This window comes from Cololabis saira, chromosome 6 (assembly GCF_033807715.1).
Source record: "Cololabis saira isolate AMF1-May2022 chromosome 6, fColSai1.1, whole genome shotgun sequence".
NCBI lineage: Eukaryota > Metazoa > Chordata > Actinopteri > Beloniformes > Belonidae > Cololabis > Cololabis saira.
The window spans coordinates 12,956,895-12,977,637 of record NC_084592.1 but is presented as its reverse complement, the minus strand read 5'-3'; the positions used below and the strand labels follow the sequence as shown (position 1 = coordinate 12,977,637).

Sequence of the window (20,743 nt, the reverse complement as noted above, 5' to 3'; positions counted from 1 at the left end):
CTGAAATTAGAAATGTTTATTTGAAATTTGAGCCCTGAGAACCTGAGGGACACATTTTAATTTGCTGTTGAGTGATTTCACTTGGATCTAATTGGATTACCTGACAGGGAGCCATTGTGTAGCAGGGCAGACAATTTCAGTGTTTGGCAGGGAAGTGATTTGGTGAGAAGCTTTGTAGTTTACTGTGGTCACTTCATCACTGAAGACTAAGGTCGCCTCTGTCTCTCTCCTCTGTTTGAATTTTGATGTTGTCTCATTTCTAGGGCGGGGTTTCGTCTTGTATTACTAACAACCTACTGTTCTGCACTCAAAAAATAAAAATCCAACCAAGGTGTGATGATAAAAGAAATGCACCCTCCCAGTGGACACAACTCACATCTCATACAGAACCCCTCTGTCTTGTCGACACCAACACACATGACAATCAACAAGAATACAATAGTTTAATGTTGCTGCTGATTTCTCATATGGTGAAAATAATAAATGCTAAGAACAATTCAACTCCCATCATTCAGTACTAGAGCCCCAGCCGCTTGTGTTCAACTTTATTCCCATCTGCCTTCTCCCCGCCCTTACTTCTGTGGGGGTTTTGGACTTTAATGAATATGTGCATTGGTTTGTGCAACCATTGCAAAAATTCAATCTCCTGAGGTGCAGTGACTAGTCAGGACGTTCCGATCAAGTTATTGGGGCCAATGCCAACTGTGATTTGACTTAAATCATCATTACAAAAAGTTCACAGATAAGAAAGCATGCAACAGTTGCCACATTTGACAAATATCAAAGAGCTGCCCATGCAGTTTCCATGCTCTGTACCACTGGTGCCTCACACTGAAAACCAATTTCACTCTGAGAAGTCATTAATTACATTTTGCCTCATACTGTTACGCCTTTCAAAATCTGCAATTACTTGGAGAAATGTGGAGAGGTCACACTCCCTTCCAGGCCTCTGAATGATCACAGAGCAGCTTCAGATACCAAATGACAGAAGAGAATTTGTATATGCCTCCCGCTTTCAAGCAAAGTAAAAAAATCACAACCAGAACAAGACATCACAGTTTTCTGTCAGTAATCTTATTTTTGTAATCAAAAGTTAATGAAGTTCCCTAACACTTTGTGGCACAACCCTGTGGCTTTCACCAAAGTCTATTTTTTCTACCACTTTTTTTTCTACATCTGTAATGATATTGTATTCAAATGCATATGTTTTAATATGGACTTGGTCCCTCTCTGCAGATGTAAGAGCATCCAGTCTTCTAGAAAAGCTTTTCACAGGATGTTGCGTTCCTGTGGGAATTCCTGCTTGTTCATTCAGTAGAACAGGTCTGAGGTAAGACACTGACGTTGGTTGAGAAGGTCCAGACCTGATCATCTGACTGGCAAAGGAAGGAAGTGTGATTTCTCACTCCACAAATCATGCTTCAACTGCTGCATATTCCAATCTTTACACCACTTTGGATCTCTTCAGCTATGAAATCAGCAGAGCATTGATGACAACAAGCAGTCATTGACTTCACTCTGTGATTTAGCATGGTCTCCTGCTTTGTGGGATAGTTGCTCAGGTTCATAAACGCTTCAACTTTCTAATAAGCACTTACAGTTGACCCTGGAATATACAGCAGGGATGGTGGCATATAGGTGGCATGTTATCACAGTGAAGTTAATGGTGGGGCGGCTCCTGGTCCGGATAGATCCCTAAGATATCGTTCCTCCCCTCAGCGTCAAGCCAGGTATTTATTTAGGTATTCATTTATTTATGATGTTCATTATTATGTGCATGGCTAGGTGCTTGACCTTATACACCTATGTCAACAAGGCTCAAGCAGGATTGCGTCTGGAGTGATGAGTACGTTTTATGATTATTTCACGTCTGAATGTTGTTGTTTTTCCCTACAACACTAAGAAAAGTACACTAAATATTTTTTTTCCCCACTATTCTCATGTGAGTATTTCATGGCTTGAGGAGGAGGTTTATCGCATAATTCTAAATCAAGATACGTTGCCCTGTTCTCAACAGTCATTTTAAGGTGTTCTTTTGTTCTGAAAAACAAACATATTTTTCTATAAAGGCACATTAAAGTGATGGTGGACTACACAAAGGTGACAGCTGAGATTGTGTTGTTCCCAACTATGACAAGTCTCACATTTGCAGTGCTTTCTGACAAATACACTGCAAATAACATAAACACACACTTGCCTCTTTTCTTCCTGCTACTTCATTTCATATATAATGGGTTTTTTTTCTTCTCTTTCTGACAGACTACAGCAATCGAGTATAAAATACTTCCAAATGACCCTGGTGCGCCTGCTCTGAAAACTGTAAAACCGTCTCCAGAAAAATGATCATAACATGTGACTAAAAGGCCACAGTCTTGAGCCCCAAGTCAGGAGACGTCTGATAAAATCTGGGACCTGTGCAAGGTCCAAGATGTGTGTGCACAGTATGCGCGTGTTTGGCTTTGTGTGTGTTCTTTGAACGAATAATGATATGTACAATTTAAATCAGATTATCAAAATTGCTTAACATGCTAGTTGAACTTAAGAGCATGACTCCTCAGCCTTTGGTACAGCAGGAATTTAGTTCAAACTTTTTCCAACACCAAAGTCACAAAAATTCAAATCACCTTCATTAGTTTTATCTCTATACTATCCAATCAATGTGAAGTTTATCTACATGATTATACGGGCGGATAAACAAGAAAACACTTTGAATTGAATTAAAAAAAAAAAAAAAAAAAAAAGGATTGATTTTTTTTTTTTTTCCAAGATCTATAAACTGTAGCCACAACAGAAATACATTAATATGAATGAAGGAGCTGCAAACTCTAAAATGTGGTTACTTTACACATAACTTTTGGGATAGTGAAGATTGTAGACCTCACACAATTACATTTTGATACCAGGTAGTCTAGCCATCATAATTCTTTCCTCTTCAATACAAAGAATTAATCTGTTCATCTGGATTTGACTTTGATTCCCAAGGAGCAACATCGACAGAAGGAACTGCATCTGGACACCATTGGACAGGACATACAACCGACCAGAGAGATGCAGCATGCGACAAAACCAGAGCAACAACCAGGCTGGTATAAACTAAAGACATCCAAACATGGTGTGCACCGATGAATGTCTGGCATTTTGTAGAAAGAACTTGTTGACCTTAGGTGGATTAGCAATTCTGCAACTATCTTGTGTGTTTCTAATAGTGGCTCTTGGACTCTCCTGTTTGAGCAATTGCATAAAGGCCGCCCAGCCCCATTGTGATTGATTTGGTACTTTTGTCCTGGTGGAAATGCCCGTTAATGGGAAAGTACCAGAAACATTTCACGAGGACAACTTTCACATAGTGAATGGGCACAGCAGACCAGGCTAAATACTAGGGATGACTATTTGAAGAAAAAAGAATCCATCAAAGATGGCAAATGTAAGCTTTAAAAGATGTTTCAAGGTTCCCAGTGCTTTTAAAACCAATAACATTTTTCAAGTATAATATTATTCTAGCAGTATAAACTATTGTGACTTTTCAAAGACAAAAAAAGGCAGGATTCCCTGAGGTTGCTGCAGAGACACGTTCCCGTATCCCTCTGCGGATGGTGCAAGCAGTCAGCTGTGTATAATAGCTGAAGGACTAACCAACTGTGTTCTTTATGATGAACAAACATAAGGAAGGAGAAGTTATAATGCAGCCACTACAACACAAGGACACACATTCTCTCCAGTACTCTCATACACACACACACACAGCTCGTTGGCCAATCTGTAAAGCTGCAGCTGTGTTCCACTGAGAAAACAAGATGATGATCACGTGAAAAAAAAATGGGAATAAAACAAGAGAATGGACAGGAAATTAGATACACAGAGAGCAAATCTAATAAGAAAAGGGCAGTGATAATGAGGAGATTGTGCAGGCTGTTCACTCTGATACCAGCTGTACAAGATGAAATCTTTTGACACCAGACAAAATAATTAACATGAATCTTCATGAAGTTTTATACTGGATCTTGTTATGCATGCCATGATAATATAATGATAAACATATAAATCATCAAAAAGGGATAAAAATAAAGCCTAGTAACTTCACAAAAGGGTCTACCAGTGAAATCGACTGTGCTCATCCAAGATTGAATTTACACTCCAGGGTTCAAGTGACCCAATTCAAAATGTTTTCTCCCATGTGGCACAGACAAGATGAAGTGGACATGTAAGCAGCATGAATTTTGATATTCTCTTACCAGTTTCTGCCCTCATTCATTCGCCCAAATTATCGTATATGGACCAGATATGTGTATTTGCATCTAGTTAGACAGACTGGATTTTCCCAGTTAATGAAACTCATATGGTCTTGAAAATGTGACAAAGGTGAGTGCTATAAACTCCGGTGGACGGGCTCTCCTCTCTCTCCACTTTGAAATATGCCTAAACCTCCATGAATGTCCATGAGGAGTATTTTCATCCATGCACCAACTGATATCTCTTAATTATTTATAAACAGACTTCCAATATGTCTTCAACGGTGTAAAAGACAGGACAGAAAGTTATGCAATCTTGCAATGGAGATGTGAGTTGCTGCCCTGAGCTAGCTATGAAGCCACAGCATTATGGTGGGAATATGCTGTTAGTTCAGCTTGAATGCTAACTATGCACGGCTGTGGTTCATAGAGGAGGCATGAACGTTGGTAAACACAACACGACCAACCTTCCTAAGAACCTTATTCAGCATTTAAGGAGCCATCAGGTGAAAGGGCACAATGACTTGATTAAGTCAAAGCAGGAGACAGAGAAACCATAGCAACAAACTGGATTTTGCTGAATCACTGTACCATATCTTCACTTTCACGTGCAATAAATTTACCCATGTTTAATGGGGCTTATTTATGTAACATGAGCAGAATGAATGTGCGTAGACTGCTTGCATTCCTAAATATGTTAGCTCTTCTTCTTTGGCAGCTGTGAACAAAATTAACTCACTGTAGAGAAACATGTTTTTGGTGTGTATGACAAGCTGATACCTAATATGCCAGATCTGATTTCTCTCAACTGCATTTATTCAATTTTTTATTTCTCTAACCTACAGTAGTTTTTTGGGTTTTTTTCCCAATCATGGTTTTTATTCTTTAGTATAGAGTATTATTATTTATTAATATAGAAACAGTAGGCCATAAACCTTGACGTTATTACTTGCCTGGGATCAATAACTGTGATCAGGGTGTACTGTAGCTTGTTTTCAGAGAGGGTGACTCATCTCTGAACACCAGCAGTGTGGTTTTAACTATGCATTAGTTTTTGTGTACCACATCAGGTTTATTGCTTATATAAATACACCTCTACTGAGTCCCACGTTCAGAAATAAATATATCTACAGCTGGAGTAAAAAAACAAAACAGTTTTGGTCTCCATAACTTGATTTAACATCAAATAAGACTTTAGTACCACTTCAGGTTATTTAATATAAAATAATTAATGCATCTATAATATGGGGCGTGGCTTTTTGATTGGCGGCCAGCTCAGCCAATGGCTAGCCTTCATCACTTTATCAGTCATCATCTTGATGCCAAGCTCAGTGAAGGAACTCACCAGCATTAACCTACAGGCACCAGTCTGCACATCCCTATGCACATTTGCCCATTTGCAACATGGAGTCTGCAATGCAAGAAAAAGAGAGGCTTCAAAAGCCCACACACATCACTTTCACCTTGAATACGCTGCCGTACATATGGCACATGTGCAAAATGGTCCAGAATTGAACTGGTAAAAAAGTGAGGGTGACCAATAGGTTCCCCGGTCAGGCTGAAAAACGGCAAATTCTGCTTCTGGTCAATAGATGCATCCCGAGATATCGTATAAGTTTCGCTTCTAAAAGATGATGTATGCAACTCATTAAAAAAAAAAAAAAATTAATCTGAATCAAGACCTGAATTGAAAATATACATTTTACATTTTCACATTCTTGGATGTGCATTTCAAAAAGTAAAATATTAAACTCTACGACTGTGCTGAGAAAAACAAATTCACTTTCTATTCACCAAGAGCATTAATTGATAAGGTCTTGAATATATAAACATTTCTTGTCTATTTCAAAAGTTTTGAAAGTTGCGTATCTGGAGGAATGTTTACCTTACTGGAAATCAATTTACAGGCTGCAAGTCAGAAACTACAGTCGTGAGCTCTGCTTTTGAAAAATATACAGCTCCAACAGAAAAGACAGCCACTCACCAAATCCTTGCTGCAGTTGGAAATTTAAAACAAACTAACTCTGCCAGACATTTGGGTAAACTATAAGAAATCAATCTGGAGAAGTATACTTTTCTTTAAAAAAAAAACACTACCTGTAAGCTAAAACTGAAGAAAAGACCACTCTTAAATAATCTATAACTCAAAGAGGAAAATATGGTAATCTCATAGCCGTCTTGAACTAACTAGTAACAGGGAACAAGAAAATATGGCTTATAAAACCTAATGCTTGCCCTTGCAGATAAACCAGTATTTACAATTTACAATTTCTTTCATGGCAAAAGGAGACTGATCAAAGTCAATTCAGAGAATTGCATGGAAACGCTCCGTTTGTAGTAGAGATCATTCCTTAAAACATTTACATTCAAGAACTCAACTGCAGCACACTGGCGAGGTCATCCAGCCACTTGGCTCACCACAACTACTTCTCGCCTTTTTTAGGACCTGCATCCTCCCTGGCCTTTCAATCATCATCATGAAGGAGGAATAAGAAAAAGAACCAGGCTGTGAAATACAAAGTCGAAACATGGCACCACAGATATTGGAGAGGATACATGCCAGAAAACCAGGAATGAACAAGTCACAAAATTTAACAATCTTATCTTAGTTTACAACTGTAAATTCACCCACGTATTTTATATCTGCGGGTTTAGTTGGTTCAGTGTCAACAAACTCCACCCCGTCTTGTTGGTGCGGTTTGCTTCAGATGGTCTGAGATCTGTCATTCAGCATCTTCACTGCTAACGCTCTAATTATTTTGAAACCTCCATTTATCAACTTGCCAACTGCTTTTGTAATTCATGTTTCGTTGGTTAGTTTTCTGGGATTCAACAAAAAACAGGCCGTGTCACACTCATCACATCATGTACTGACACAACCCCAGCACGGCCCCGAATCTGCCTCACTGGAAACGAACGCCAACGCCACAACACCAGACAATATGGCAGTCGGGGGCAGCAGATGACAATAGTGCTGCTATTTGCATTGTTTGTTCATCAAGGTTTTAGGGGTGAGGAAAGAAGTCGACAGGTTTAAACACAACCGATCTCATACGCCACCTGAAAGCTCATCATTGTGGCGAAGCTGTACGATGTGAAAACTGTAATAACTATTTCTAGAAACAGCAAAATTGCTTCAGCAATAAACGACAATGAAATTCATAGCTCGTAGTGATTATTCTATAAACGCCTTTGATATTTGTCAATGGCTTTATTATACTTTAAAAAAAAAGAAAAAAAAAAAAAAACATTAGACACAACTTAAATACCTCTCTCATGCTGATGCACTTAAAGTTGAATCGATGAATTTATTTGACACTCATACGATGTTTGAGGAGGAAATTTGTTATTTGCAGATAAGTCATTGTTGTTAAACAATCTCTTGAGAGATCAAATGTTTGTTTCAATTGTGTTTGACATATTGGTGCATTTGATTTCCTGAATTCATATGTAAAATGTTTTGGATTATGAGTGTCTTCAGTGGTTATGCATGTATCCGATTGTTTGGTTGGTTTCTTGATTATTTTTGATACGCCACATTCCAAGTCTATCCAAATGTTGTTTATTGTTTATTAAGTATTCCAACGCCTTTACTCACACAAAAATTAAATTATCATTTGAAGAACCAGAACTACTGTTTGCTCTTAGTGTTTGGTGAGAGCTATTAAAATATTAGTTTTTAATCATCCATGCCTCTCAGACTGTTTATTCTCCTGGATGTGCGAGCTGCAGTATATATGAGGAATGTATGAATGATCAAAATATGAATTTAATAGTTATCAGTATTGGCCAGGCAGGCAGTCAATTATCAGTTACGGCTGCGAGCTGGATCACAGAGCCAAACTGTTGGGAAAATTCAGAAAATCCAATTCTTCAGCTTCCAACAGCTCCCCATTATTTGCGAAGATAATCCACAAAGAGTAAGAATCTTCATTACATTCTCATTTGTGCTGGTTGAAAACACTGTCAGTGTAGTCAGCCTTGCCGTGAAAAATTCAAAGAAAAGGAACATGCATCACAGGGCAATTGTATATTCAGTAGAAAGTCAATCACACAGTCAATAATGGTTAGATTTGGTCACAGAAGGCAAGCCTAACAAACGTCTCTGCATCTATCAGCATGCCGCCTCGCCCCCAGGACAGCTCCATGACAGCAAAATTCTTAATTCTCTTTTCACTTATTTACTCTCTGGCTTGGAGAATAATTCACATTTCCTAGAGGTTTTATTTTATATAAACTTGGCACAAAAAGTAAGGAAATTTGTGTTTGGTAGATTATTTCTTTGACGCAACAATGCTTCTTGGCAATATAATCTTATACTGTTGAAAAGCCTCTTTATTTCCCTTTTAAATGGTGCCACATTTTTAGGGAACCTGCATTTGTGGGATGAAAAGCAGAGCTGAGTTTGTGAGTTGGAGCCTGAAAAAAATGGCCAAATCTTATCTGCCAATGCCAAAGAGCTTATTTTACTGTTGCTCTTGTTTTAAGCTTCTGGTACCCCCAGTTTCCACCAATCAGGACGTTAGGTACCGTCGGCTGTCTTCTGCAGATTTACAGGACGATATGGCCAACGGTTCTCTACCCAGACAATCCAGTAAAAACTGGACACAGCCAGTCTCCGGTCTGATAGGGCTGCCAGGAGGCCGGGCATGACTGCCCTTCAGCGACCGGGCCCTTTGGCCTGCTGTCAGAAACACGTCAGTGGAACCTGAACATGTGGAGGAATGTTATGTTCAGCGATGAGTCCAGATTCGTATTGGATCGTAGTGTGGAGAATGCTATGCTGATTGCTGCATCCATAGAGTAATATATTATGGTGGAGGCAGTGTGATGGTTTGGGGTGGCACCTCCCTCACTGGAAAAATTTGAATCACCATCATTGGAGCTAATCTCAATGCAGAAATATATCGAGATGAGATTTGAGAACTCTATCCTCCAAGATAACAACACTCTCCCCCACAGAGCAGGTTTATCAGAAACTACATCCAGAGTTTGGGAGTGGAGAGGATGGAGAGCTGCCAGCAATCCTGACCTCAACCCCACCGAACAGTTGTGGCATCAGTTTGTGCGTGCTCTTCGTGCTTGAGTGAGCAACACGACTACTTTGGCTGACATGCAACAAATGCTGCTTGAAGAATGGGATCCATCCCAGCGCAGTGTGTGACCAGGCTGGTGACCAGCGTGAGGAGGTGTCAGGCTGTGGACGGCTCTTCCACACGTACGGAGGCTCATCTTTGTTAAAACAACCTATTGTTACATTGCCAATCTGTGTTTCTTCAAACTTCAATCATCCAATCCACCAAACAAGAGTCAAAGTTGTTTGGCATTGGCAGAGAGGATTTGGCAAATTTTTCATGGGTACAACCCACACGCACACACAAACACACTTTAATAATCTAATAATACTGAAATAAGTGAATACATCGTTATGAACTGCCGGACAGGAATAGTGTAGAAAGAGGTATTCTGAATATGTAAAATACATCAAAATAAGAGCACCAACTGAAAATGAAACCCTATTACTTCCCAAGCATTACTTGGCTCCTACTCCGATGAAGATTAACGCTACCGAGTAGTTATGTGCAAGAGTTAAACCAAAACAAAAGGCCAGATCATTACCGGCCTCCAAGTATGCCAAGCTTGACAGACCGTTATACTCGAGTTATTTCTCGCACTCCACACAGCCATCAGAGCAAGTCCTGTTTAAATCAACATTGTAAATGCTTTCCTGGCTCTCTGTTCTAACATTGGTTGTATAATGCAAAAGTACAGTAGAATCTGTTTCACCTGTCTTATTCCATAAATGACCACACTCATCTGAAAACAGATTTAACTTATTTAAAAGCAACACCATCTGTCTGTTTCTATGACTACCGCCCAAATGCTAACTGTAAATCATCTCAGCTGATATGACACATTCATTAAACTTAATTTATCCAGTATAACAAAGGATGTGTTCTTTTTGTTTGTTAGTTTTTGTTTTAATAAGTAAAATCATTCAAGTTAAACCTTGTTACTATGGGTGCATTGCAATCAGGTGCAACAAAGAGGCCACTCATCTGTGGCATCGGGCATCTCATAACAATACAGCATGAAAAAGCAGCGCTAAAATTAATTGGAGGGATGAAATGACTTTCACTGGCACTGGATTTACCATTTGTAGAAATGCTGTAACACATGTTCTTGATGCAGACCAATAAACTGATCCTTTTTAAACTTAGTACCATTTTGCCAGACATACAAATGTGTCTTCCAGCATGTTCATTTCAGCAATGAGGAACTATTCCCTTTTTGCCAGCTGAAACATCTTAATCATTGTAGTGCCTCTCCAGTAGCAGGCTATTTCCTATTTGCTTAATGAAGTCTAGGTGATGACTTCTCTGCAGGCCAGGCAGTGTGTATTTAAATGTCACATACAGGGTAAATAACTCGGGTGGTTAATACTGGGTATACCACTATTTATTAATTTGTGCAACCTTTAACTATGTCAAGTTTTTTCTTTTCTTTCATATTTAATAACAAGGGTGCAACTGAAAAAAATAGTATTGAGTTGAGGGGTAGGAGTTCATACAGTAGGCTCATAGGCATATAATATAACACATTTGCAATTATATTTGTTAATTCTCGTCTAATACTACGATAGTACATTTATTATTTCATTTTTTTATGTTATTGATTTATATTATTGTTCGCTGTTTTATTTAATCATTTATTTTTTTGTGCTTATGTTCAAAATAAAAATATATCAATCAATACAGTACATACACATTAAAAAAGCAGAACAACCTCTTGGGAGTGTAATAAAGTTTGGCCAATCAAACCTACCCTGGCCAGACATCAGAGTTCTTGTTGTAATTAGTCTCTGGATTAATCTTTGATTTCCAGGGGACAGCAGCACCAGTGGATGCAGAAGAAACCGCCTCAGTGAAGCATGTGACATAGCAACCAGACTAGTATCAACAAAAGACATCCAAGGTGGTGTGCAGTGGAGTGGAAACATCTGTGAATGGCTGTTTGTTTGCTGGAAAAATGTGTTGATACAAGGTGTTAAGCAATTCTGCAGCCAACTTGGTTATTTGGAATAGCTGCTCTTGGACAGTCCTGTGTGAACCGTCGCAACTGGTTCAGTAGGTTCTGTACCAGTGGAAACGGTTGTGAATGGCAGCGGTGCCAGACCCATCGCACAAGAGAGAATGTGACTGATACAGATGTCCAGGCCACTGAAACCAGTTTAATCCATCCCTGTCTGCAAACTCCTGACTATGGACAATTAATACATTGACTATTGAAAATATTCATCAACTAATCAGATTATGAATTACACAATAACTTAAAATTCTTTTTTTTTTTTTTGCCTAAAATAGTTTAAGCCATGTGCCAACTGACAAGAAACCATGTTGCCAGTCCCCTGTTTAAATTTCCTCTGCTCTCTATCGCTCACGGCAAAATTCTGACCCGATGCGCTCACACAGACACACACATGCACTCACAGGTGAGACACTCCCACCAGCAGAGACAGTATCTGAAAATATGTTAACCCCCTGAAACGGAGACAAAAATATCTGGGTTTGTTTTTTTAAAGTCATTAGGTTGACTAATATCATTAAAAGAAAAATGATTCAGGGCTGCCACTAACAATTACTTCTTTGTCGATTAATCTATCGATTATTTTTTTCGATTAATGTAAAAATTTAGATTAATGTTATGATGTTTTTTTGAAACATCGTTCTGTTAAATGCCAACAAATAATACATGTTACCATCCTCACAACTTTTTACTTGTGGGAAAAAAAAAATGAAATAAAATTCAAACATAAACCAGAGCAAAAGTGTCCTAGGGCAAAATTTGGTTTATTCAGAACAATCTCCATAAAAATAAAATAACTTATTTGAAGCCCAAAAAGTGCAAACATTGTTTAAGACATCACTTTGTGTAAAAGTCCATAATTCTAACATAAATTCTGCCCAGAATTGTGAGTCTGAAAGTGATTTTCTATCACAAGCATTAATTGCTCCAAAATTCATGGTGAATATGTTACTTTTTAATCTTGAATGATCTTTTACCAGGTGATAGCACAAACAGGGATGTATATTTGCCAACTGTTATAAGGACAGACAACACAAACATGACATTAATAGAAAGCAATATTGTTTCGTTTTAAATGCTCAAAAAAGACCCAAATAGGCTGGAACACTTTGAAGCAGGTTAGCCGTTAGCATCATCGTTTTAGTTTTACATCAGAAAATGATCAGGCCTCGACTTGCACGTGAAAACTACAAAATAACAAACTACATCTAATGCGGCTAACGCGTTTTTACGGTCACTTAATGAGGTAAATGCTTATATTGTTGTAGTGTCGTCACTCCTGACGTAGTGTCGTCACTCCTGTTGTTTTCACGTTTGAAAACCACAGGATGTTTTCTTTGGAGATGCTCACACATGCCGGTCGTGCTGCTGTGATACGTTATTTGGATTTTACTGAGCGTACAGAGCAACATTTTGTCTGGCTTCTTCCTGAAAAAGTCCCAAACCTGATGCTTGAATCTGGTTTTTAGAGGTAGAAGTTTCATCCAATGAATGTACGATAGCTCGACTCGCCATTGTCAGGGTGTTGTGTACATGAGTTGCATCAACACACTCTGTGCAAGTCGACACGTCATTTCAACACTACAATGAATATGATTATTTCTTGAAGAAGTTTGGATCCACAGCATGAAAGAGACGTGTGAAAATGTAACCAACCAAAGCAACTACTCGTACTGTTGCAAGCAGCAGGTCTGCCACTGCACAAGACCTGACGCTTTCACCCACCCACCCTTTTTTTTGCTTTGTTTTTCCCTCTCTTTTTAATGTGCCCCTCTTTGCCCACCTAATTGCCCCTCAGGGATGAATAAAGTTTTTTCTGATACCGATTCTGAATGATCGATTATTCAATTACTTGGCAACTAATTTTGTCATCAATTTTTCTCGACTACGTTGAGTATTTGTTGCAGCCCTTCTGCAAACTCATGCTAAATAAAACATAGTCACATAATCTGATGAAGTCTTTACGACAGAAACTGGATAAAGTTATATTTGTAAAGAACTTTAGACATAAAATGTCACAAATAGATGAAAAAGCAACACTATCAGAGGAAGTTTGCTTGGCTGTAAAATTGTTTGATTACAACTTCACAAGAGATAGTTTGAATATGTTTTCGTTAACTCTAACGAGAAATTATCTTAAAAATATATACTATCTGTTCTGAGACAATAATAGAGAAATAAAAAGTTTACATGAACCATAAATATAAATATGTCCTTATCAGTCTTTGAGGAATTCCAGTACAGCCAAACAGCAAATACCAGATTATTGCAAAGCCAATAACACATTCACATGAGAACAGATGGATTACCACACATTAAACAGATTAATAGCCTTTGCCATCTCAGAGGCTTTTAAAAATAGTGTTAACAAGATGAACTTCTGAGCAGACTGTTGGTACTGCTGGGTTTGCTTTGGCTAAATAAAGTGAGGGTGGAATTACCCCGTCTGTGATCCTGAGGGTCTCCTTAAATCGCAGAACATCTCATTTTCCAGAGGCCCGCCTGAATCCTGCTCCTCTGAAGTAAAGTAGCAGCGCAGAGGAGAAAAAATTAAAATATATTCTGCCAAGGAGCCTTTAAATGCATTGAGACTTTCAATATGTATAAAACCACCTCCAATAAATCTCTGAGATTAGGATTGCTCTTCTTAAACTACTGCAGCAGGTACTTTTACTGGGTCCCTTTTGCTTAAGTCACACCTTAAAATAACACTTTTGGCTCATGCATCCTAATTTCAACCCTGTCTTGTCACATCCGAGCAAAAGTCGTATTATACCGCTTTGAAACAGCCACATCATTTATTCCAAAATAGAGGCCTTAACTGGGATATGCTATGAAAAATTCATTAAAGAAGTGACAAAGACTAAATAAGTAATATCAAACGATCCACATCCTAATACTTCATTTTACTTAGTTTGTCCAACAGTAATAGGACACTGAGGTGGAGCCAAAACCTTTTTGGCACATTATTTAAACAAATACACCAGATAAGCCAAGAAAAGCAATAGCTCACTAAAAATATGAAGAGGGCATTGACTGGTATTTATTTTAAATCAATGCAAAACTTGAAATAATTGCAGACGTACCCAATCACACTGAGAAACAAAATGCTCCCAAATTACATTATAGAGCGATTTCTCTCCCCTGCTATAGACTGTGAGCCCTGCAAGCTTCCAAGATCCCTGTAGAGAAAAGAAACATTCCAGTTTCAACAATAATACATAATGACTTGAGCTAAACCCTGTCTGATCCACTCAGTTGCTGGACACCATTAATTATGTTATTAAAGCAAGCAGCAACCAACGTCTAAAAGGCTTTTAGAAAGCAGATAAGAAAAAGCACCTCAGGGGACAAAGACGCCACACTCAGTTTCCCACTATGAAAATGTTTGAGAAACAGCTTATTAGCCCTTTGAAAAATATTCAGAAAAACTAAGGACCAATGACCCCTGCATGGCGTTAATCTTTCCAGTATAAATTACTATTTTCATCATTATATTTTTCAAGAGTCAAGAAAATAAATCTGCCATTTAATTCACAATATGTGAACCCGAAGCAGCTCGAGAAATGGTGCTTATTTCTACTGATACTGTGAAAAATAAGACTGCACCCTTTCATCCAATCCAAAGCTTTTCAGGTTGAGATATAATTAAAAATGATCTGCTACCAAGTCTTCCAAACAGAGGAATACAGCCTCAGGTGAACACAAGACATAAGACACCCTCTCATTATTAATTTAACAAACACCAGGGCCGTATGCAGAAGCAATGTGTACATGAAAAAACACACGCCTAAGTACACCCATAGTGCTTCCAGAGGAATTAGGAGAGTAATTAACAGTCACAAGTCGTTAATAAAATCCCCCTTACCCATTCATCTTCAGCCAGATCATCTATCAAAGCAGAGGTTTGGCATTTTGCTGCTCTGAAGTATTCAGGTGTGTTAATACAATGTCAAAGCAGAAAGACGTCAGTAATTATCTTAGAAGGGAGGTTGTTGCTGCCCATCAATCTGGGAAAGGTTAGAAGAGCATTTCTAAACAAGCCCATCTTACAGCGAGAAATATTCAAAGTTGAAATTATTCAAGACAGTTGCCAATCTTCCGAGGAGCAGAGGTATCAGCAGGTTCATCGCAAGGTCATAGCATGCAATACTTAGATGATTTGCAAAAAATAAAAAACACCCACACGAGCTACAGTATATCTCAGACTCTACTGGCTTCAGTTAGAATGTGAAGACTGAACAAAAACGGCTTGTTTGGAAGGATCCCCAGAGAATAGTCCCTCATTTCTATTAGAACGTAGCAGTAATGAATTTGAACAAACCACAAGACATCTGGAACAACGTCCTTTGGACGGACAAAATAGTTTGGCCATAATGCACAGTGCCATGTTTAACAACAACAACAAAAACACAACTTATCAGCGCAAACACCTCAAGACCAACTCACCTTGCAGTTATTAAGTCAACCACAAACTGAGGCACGCAACAAGAAATGATCCCAATCAATGTACGACGGGAGTAAAACAAGCTAACAAAAACAAAATCACGGTTTTGCAATGGCCTAATCAAAGATTAGACAGCTCTGTATAAACAAATGACACCAAACCGTAAGGAAATTAAGCAACAATATAAACAACATGGACCCAAAATCTCTCCATAATGAGGCAAGGAACAGATGATGCCATGCAGAAAACAATTACTTTATATTACTGCACTAAAGGCAGTTCTACAAGCTAGTGAATCATATCGTGTTTTTCCAGACAGTGGTTCTGAAGTTTGCCCTTAATGTGATATATTATATTAGATTATGTTATATTAAATTTTCAAATCGCAAAATTCCCATAGAACTATTTTAGTTTGGATGACTAAAACATCTGACAGTTAGTCCTAATACTTATCTACAACTGTGGATTCCAAATGGTACAAGAGGCTCCGCCGAGCCAGAAAAAATTAATTTGACTAAGGATGGGAAAACAGCCATAGACTCTAGAGACAAAGCAAATAATAAATGTAAAAAACTGCAGCAAAAGTCTGCTAGAATTCATCTGGTGGCAGGCAGCGATTTCCAAGCCTGTTTAAACAATAATTAGTAAAGCTTTTCATACAGCCTGTATGTTGTAGATCACCGAGTTCCCCAAGGTTTGGCTGCGAGACAGTACGACAAAAATGGGGCCAAGGTGATTAAATTTCTGCAACGAAGTAACTTTAACTGTTACAAGACAATACAGGCACAAGAGGTGGGAGTGTTCTGGCCGATCCAGCTGCACAAAGGAATTAGGGAAACGAGGGAGGAAGCAACACCTGCAACGCCGACGTGTATCTAAATGCTCAGTGAAGTGTGCATCACTCTACAAACCACCACACCCCCAATGTCAGAGCAGACTCTCAGCACATCTGTCTACACGGAATACAAGAATAACATGCGAGTGTTACACTGTTAGTAAACCACAAATAAACAGGACAATACTACTACTGAGACTGACCTGTGTCTGCTCTCATCGTGTCCTCCTTGTCCATGTATGACCACCTGCCCTGAGGAGTGCTTCCCCTCTTTGGCCGAGTCGATATGAGGGATGAGCACATCCTCCAAGCCCAGGTCGAAGCGCTTGTGCTTGGAATTGTCCGGGAGGAAAAAGAAGGCCCCAAAGCATAAAGTGATGAAGGCACTAAGTATAAGGAGGAGGATGAACTTCTCCGACAGCCTCAACGTAGCCCTGTGGTGCGGGAAAGAGGACGCACCCGGCGACAGAGTGGGTATCCTGCGACCCGAAAGTGGCAGCAGAGCCGGTGTCGTCATAGTTTGAGCTTTGAAATTAACCTAATTTTGGGGTGGGGGGGTGGATTAACTGGTCCCACAGGTGGTCTTGTAGCAGCAGTCACCAGCCAGTCGACTCTATTATCTCATCCCTGCATTGGTAAGTCCAGAAGCAAAAAAGGTCTTTCAGCCAGAGAGTGACTAGTCGACAGGAAAAGGTCATGACGAATCTGGAAAAAAAAAAGACAGACAGAGACCGATTACAAACAGAGAGATCACATGTTACAAGCAAGTCAAAGAACCCGTTTAGAGCATAAAGGCTGGAGATTTACCACAATGTTTCAAAAAGACTGACATGGCAAACATCATTGTTGCAGAGACACACAGCTCTCTATGTCCTAAACAGGCTGAAACCCTTCCTGGTGTTTACTGCATCCCCCCTGACAAGCTGTCCCTGAGCCTAAAAGCCCCAAATTACAATGACATGCAGTGAAAACAGGCTCAAGAAAATTGCACGTTATCTCTGCAGAGTTTGATCAAACATCACAGTAATAAAACACCCCTCTCCCGTGGAGGAGTGAATTTAACATCTCGGAAATTAATGCCCCGGAATGTCTCTCTCTGTCTTCACTCTGAAAAAGCAAATAAACCTTCAGCCGTGAGAAAAATGACAAGCATATTTCCCGGAGGCTGAGCGGTGTGGGATCCGCATCCTGCCATCGACGAGCACTAATGTTGGTTTTTTATCGCGTCCCGGACCTGTTTTTTGGTTTGTTATTATGTCACGTGTGAATAAAAGAAAAGATAATGAAACGGAGGGACATCAACCTTCCTCATCCCTTCGTGTCCATCTGAATCGACTGGAATAACAGTCCCGCTTGATAAAACGCCTCAAACGCACCAAGTGAATCCACTAGCTCCGCCGACACCGTGACAGCTGGATGGTTAAGGCTGATTTATGGTTCCGCGTTACACCGACGCAGGCCTACGGCGTAAGGTACGCGGCGACGCAAAACGTACGCAAAATCGCCGCGTACCCTACGCCGTAGGCAACGCTGTCGATTTAACGTGAAACAATAAATCAGGCTTTAGCTGCCGCTGCTAACGGGAGCTGGCGCTAACCATAGACATGTATCCTCCTCCTTCCATGGAGCTGCTGCGATACGTCAACGTCGCCGCCATATTGGATGTGGCAAGACTGCACTGTAAACTAATACAAGTAAATGGACTTATTTTCATAAAGCGCCTTTCTACAAAGAAATTTACGTTTTACGTCTCATTTATTCATTCACACACGCACTAATATACTTGGGAAACAGTTAGGCACCAAATATAATATATTTAATTTTCTCAGATGGCAAAAATAAGAACTTTATTGATCCCACATGGGAGTAATTCATGTTATATCAGCTATAGAGAACAAGGTAGTACCGAAAAACAATATATATCCCCCCTCACAAAAATAAGAAAAATAGAGAAACATAATTTCTCATCAACAAAGCATGTTATTTTATTGTCTGAAAAATGGTTCAAATGTTATTTTATTGTCTGAAAAATGGTTCAAATATGTTATTTTGTTACTTGAACATTTTTAAATATGTTTTGTTGATGAGAAAATATGTTTCTCTATTTTTCTTATTTTTGTGAGTGGGGATATATATTGTCTTTCGGCACTACCTTGTTCTCTATAGCTGATATAACATGAATTACTCCTATGTGGGATTAATAAAGTTCTTATTTTTGCCACCTGAGAAAATTAAATATATTATATTTGGTGCCAAACTGTTTCCCAAGTATATTAGTGCGCGTGTGAATGAAAAAATGAGACGTAAACCGTAAATGTCTTTGTAGAAAGGCGCTTTATGAAAATAAGTCAATTTACTTGTATTAGTTTCCAGCGCAGTCTTGCCACATCCAATATGGCGGCGAAGTTGACGTATCGCAGCAGCTCCATGGAAAGCTCTATGGAAGGATACGGAGAGATGTCGCTAACTGCTAGCCCGTTAGCAGCGGAGCCAGCGCTCCCTGCAGGGAATAAAGGCTCCAGTAACGCTCCAGGATAAACACCAGATAAAATGACTGTAATTCTAGCCGGAGCAGTGTCTGGACCTGCTGACATGTTAACCCCCCCCCCCCTCTCCCAGCCTGACTGGGGTGTTTATCCGGAGCTGATGCGGACTCTCTGCCGCTGCTGCTTCACCGTTCTCTCCGTGAAGGTTCCCGCTCCGCCCGCGGGGACAAGTCTCCAAAGATGTCCTCATGTCCACGAAAGGATGAGCCCCGCTGTCCCGCTGTGAGCCGCCCAGACTGCCACCGCTCCGCCGCTGCTTCAGAGCCGCATCGCGCCGGAGAGGCTCCCCGGAGAGGATGGTGGTGGGACCGGCCGCTCTGGTGGACCGCAGCGCCGGACTCGCTCCGCTGCCTGCCTGCCGCTGCTAACGCCGCTGCTAGCGCTGCTAACGCCACTGATGATAACGGCTCTGCGCCGCCGCTGCTAACCGCATCTGCCGCTGCTAACAGCTTCTGCCGCTGCTAACCGCCTCTGCGCCGCTGCCGCTGCTGCCGCTCCGTTATCCAGCAGCAGCCACTCAGCTCAGCCTGCTCCAGTTAGGGACCGTCTACAATATTCAGACTTAATTACAGATCCGTAGAGGGACAGTTTGACATGGTGTAAAACAAATTGTTGGTATTAAAAATAATAATTATAAAGGGAAAAAATTATAAAATTATATTGGAGCAGGGGCACCTCCAAAAATGTTTCATAGGGGGGGCCAGATGGGGCAACTTAAATTAATTCTTGGGGTGGAACCAAAACTAAAAGCCATTATTACAGGACTTTATTATACTGTTGTAGTATACAGGCTCAAATACTTTTTTTTTTTTACTTTCTAACTTGTCTGCATATATATTAATGGTTAATACCATGTTGGTAAACGCCTAAGATATATATATATATATATATATATATATATATATATATATATATATATTGTGGCGGACAAAATTATGGACCTCGCACCCATCAGATATATGGAAGGGGGCGTGTATGTATATATATATATATATATCCCAAATGATTTGGGATGAAACGCATAACTGACGATAGAATCTATGTGACCGGCAAGTGTTTTTTTTTTATTTATTTATTTTTTATTAAGGCAAGTGGGGTGGCCAGCAAATTTGTGGGGGGGGGCCGTGGCCCGTGGCCACCCCCTGGCCAGCCCCTGGTGGCGCCACTGTATTGGAGATGCCGCACTTGTAGGATGCTGACAGATTCATTTAGATTGTATTCAAATATCACTATCACACTAGCCAGTATCAATGTCACCAATGTCATAGTACTACGGACAAAACACCTGCATTGTGAAATTATTTTTTATTTAAAAATAATTAATTATTAAATAAAATAATTAAAATAATTATTAACCACAGTGATTCATGTAAAGGTGTCCCAAAAATCCAACTAGATGAATGAAGCAAGAATTATGGTAGAGGAAAGTACTATACTTTATAAAATATATGTAATTATGGAATTACTGATGTCCGTACATAAAGGTTTTTGGTATTGGTAAGTCAACAAGCAGTTCTTCTGCTACAATATTGACTATTTTTAATCAAAAAGACAAAAAATAAAGTTAGACAGCCATTCAGCGAACCAAGCTAAACTTTAG

At 39.6% G+C, this 20,743-nt stretch overlaps 2 protein-coding genes across 4 annotated transcripts in view; one reads left to right on the top strand and one right to left on the bottom strand.

Annotated features, from left to right (window-relative positions):
- man1a2 (mannosidase, alpha, class 1A, member 2) overlaps window positions 1–19,585 on the bottom strand; it is a 140,717-nt gene extending 121,132 nt beyond the window's left edge. The window contains exons 1-2 of one of the 3 annotated variants that reach the window (XM_061723305.1): window positions 19,273–19,585; window positions 16,801–17,302 (exon numbers count right to left, since the gene is read on the bottom strand). In XM_061723305.1, the coding sequence (XP_061579289.1) occupies window positions 16,801–17,114 (314 nt within the window). In that variant the 5' untranslated portion in view covers window positions 17,115–17,302; window positions 19,273–19,585. Of the gene's footprint in view, window positions 1–16,800; window positions 17,303–17,722; window positions 17,787–17,900; window positions 17,970–19,272 lie in introns of those variants that run through there. The other 2 variants (XM_061723307.1, XM_061723306.1) reach the window with 2 other exon arrangements.
- Window positions 1–20,743, top strand: part of itgav (integrin, alpha V) — a 563,305-nt gene that overhangs the window by 257,331 nt on the left and 285,231 nt on the right. The window lies entirely within an intron of this gene.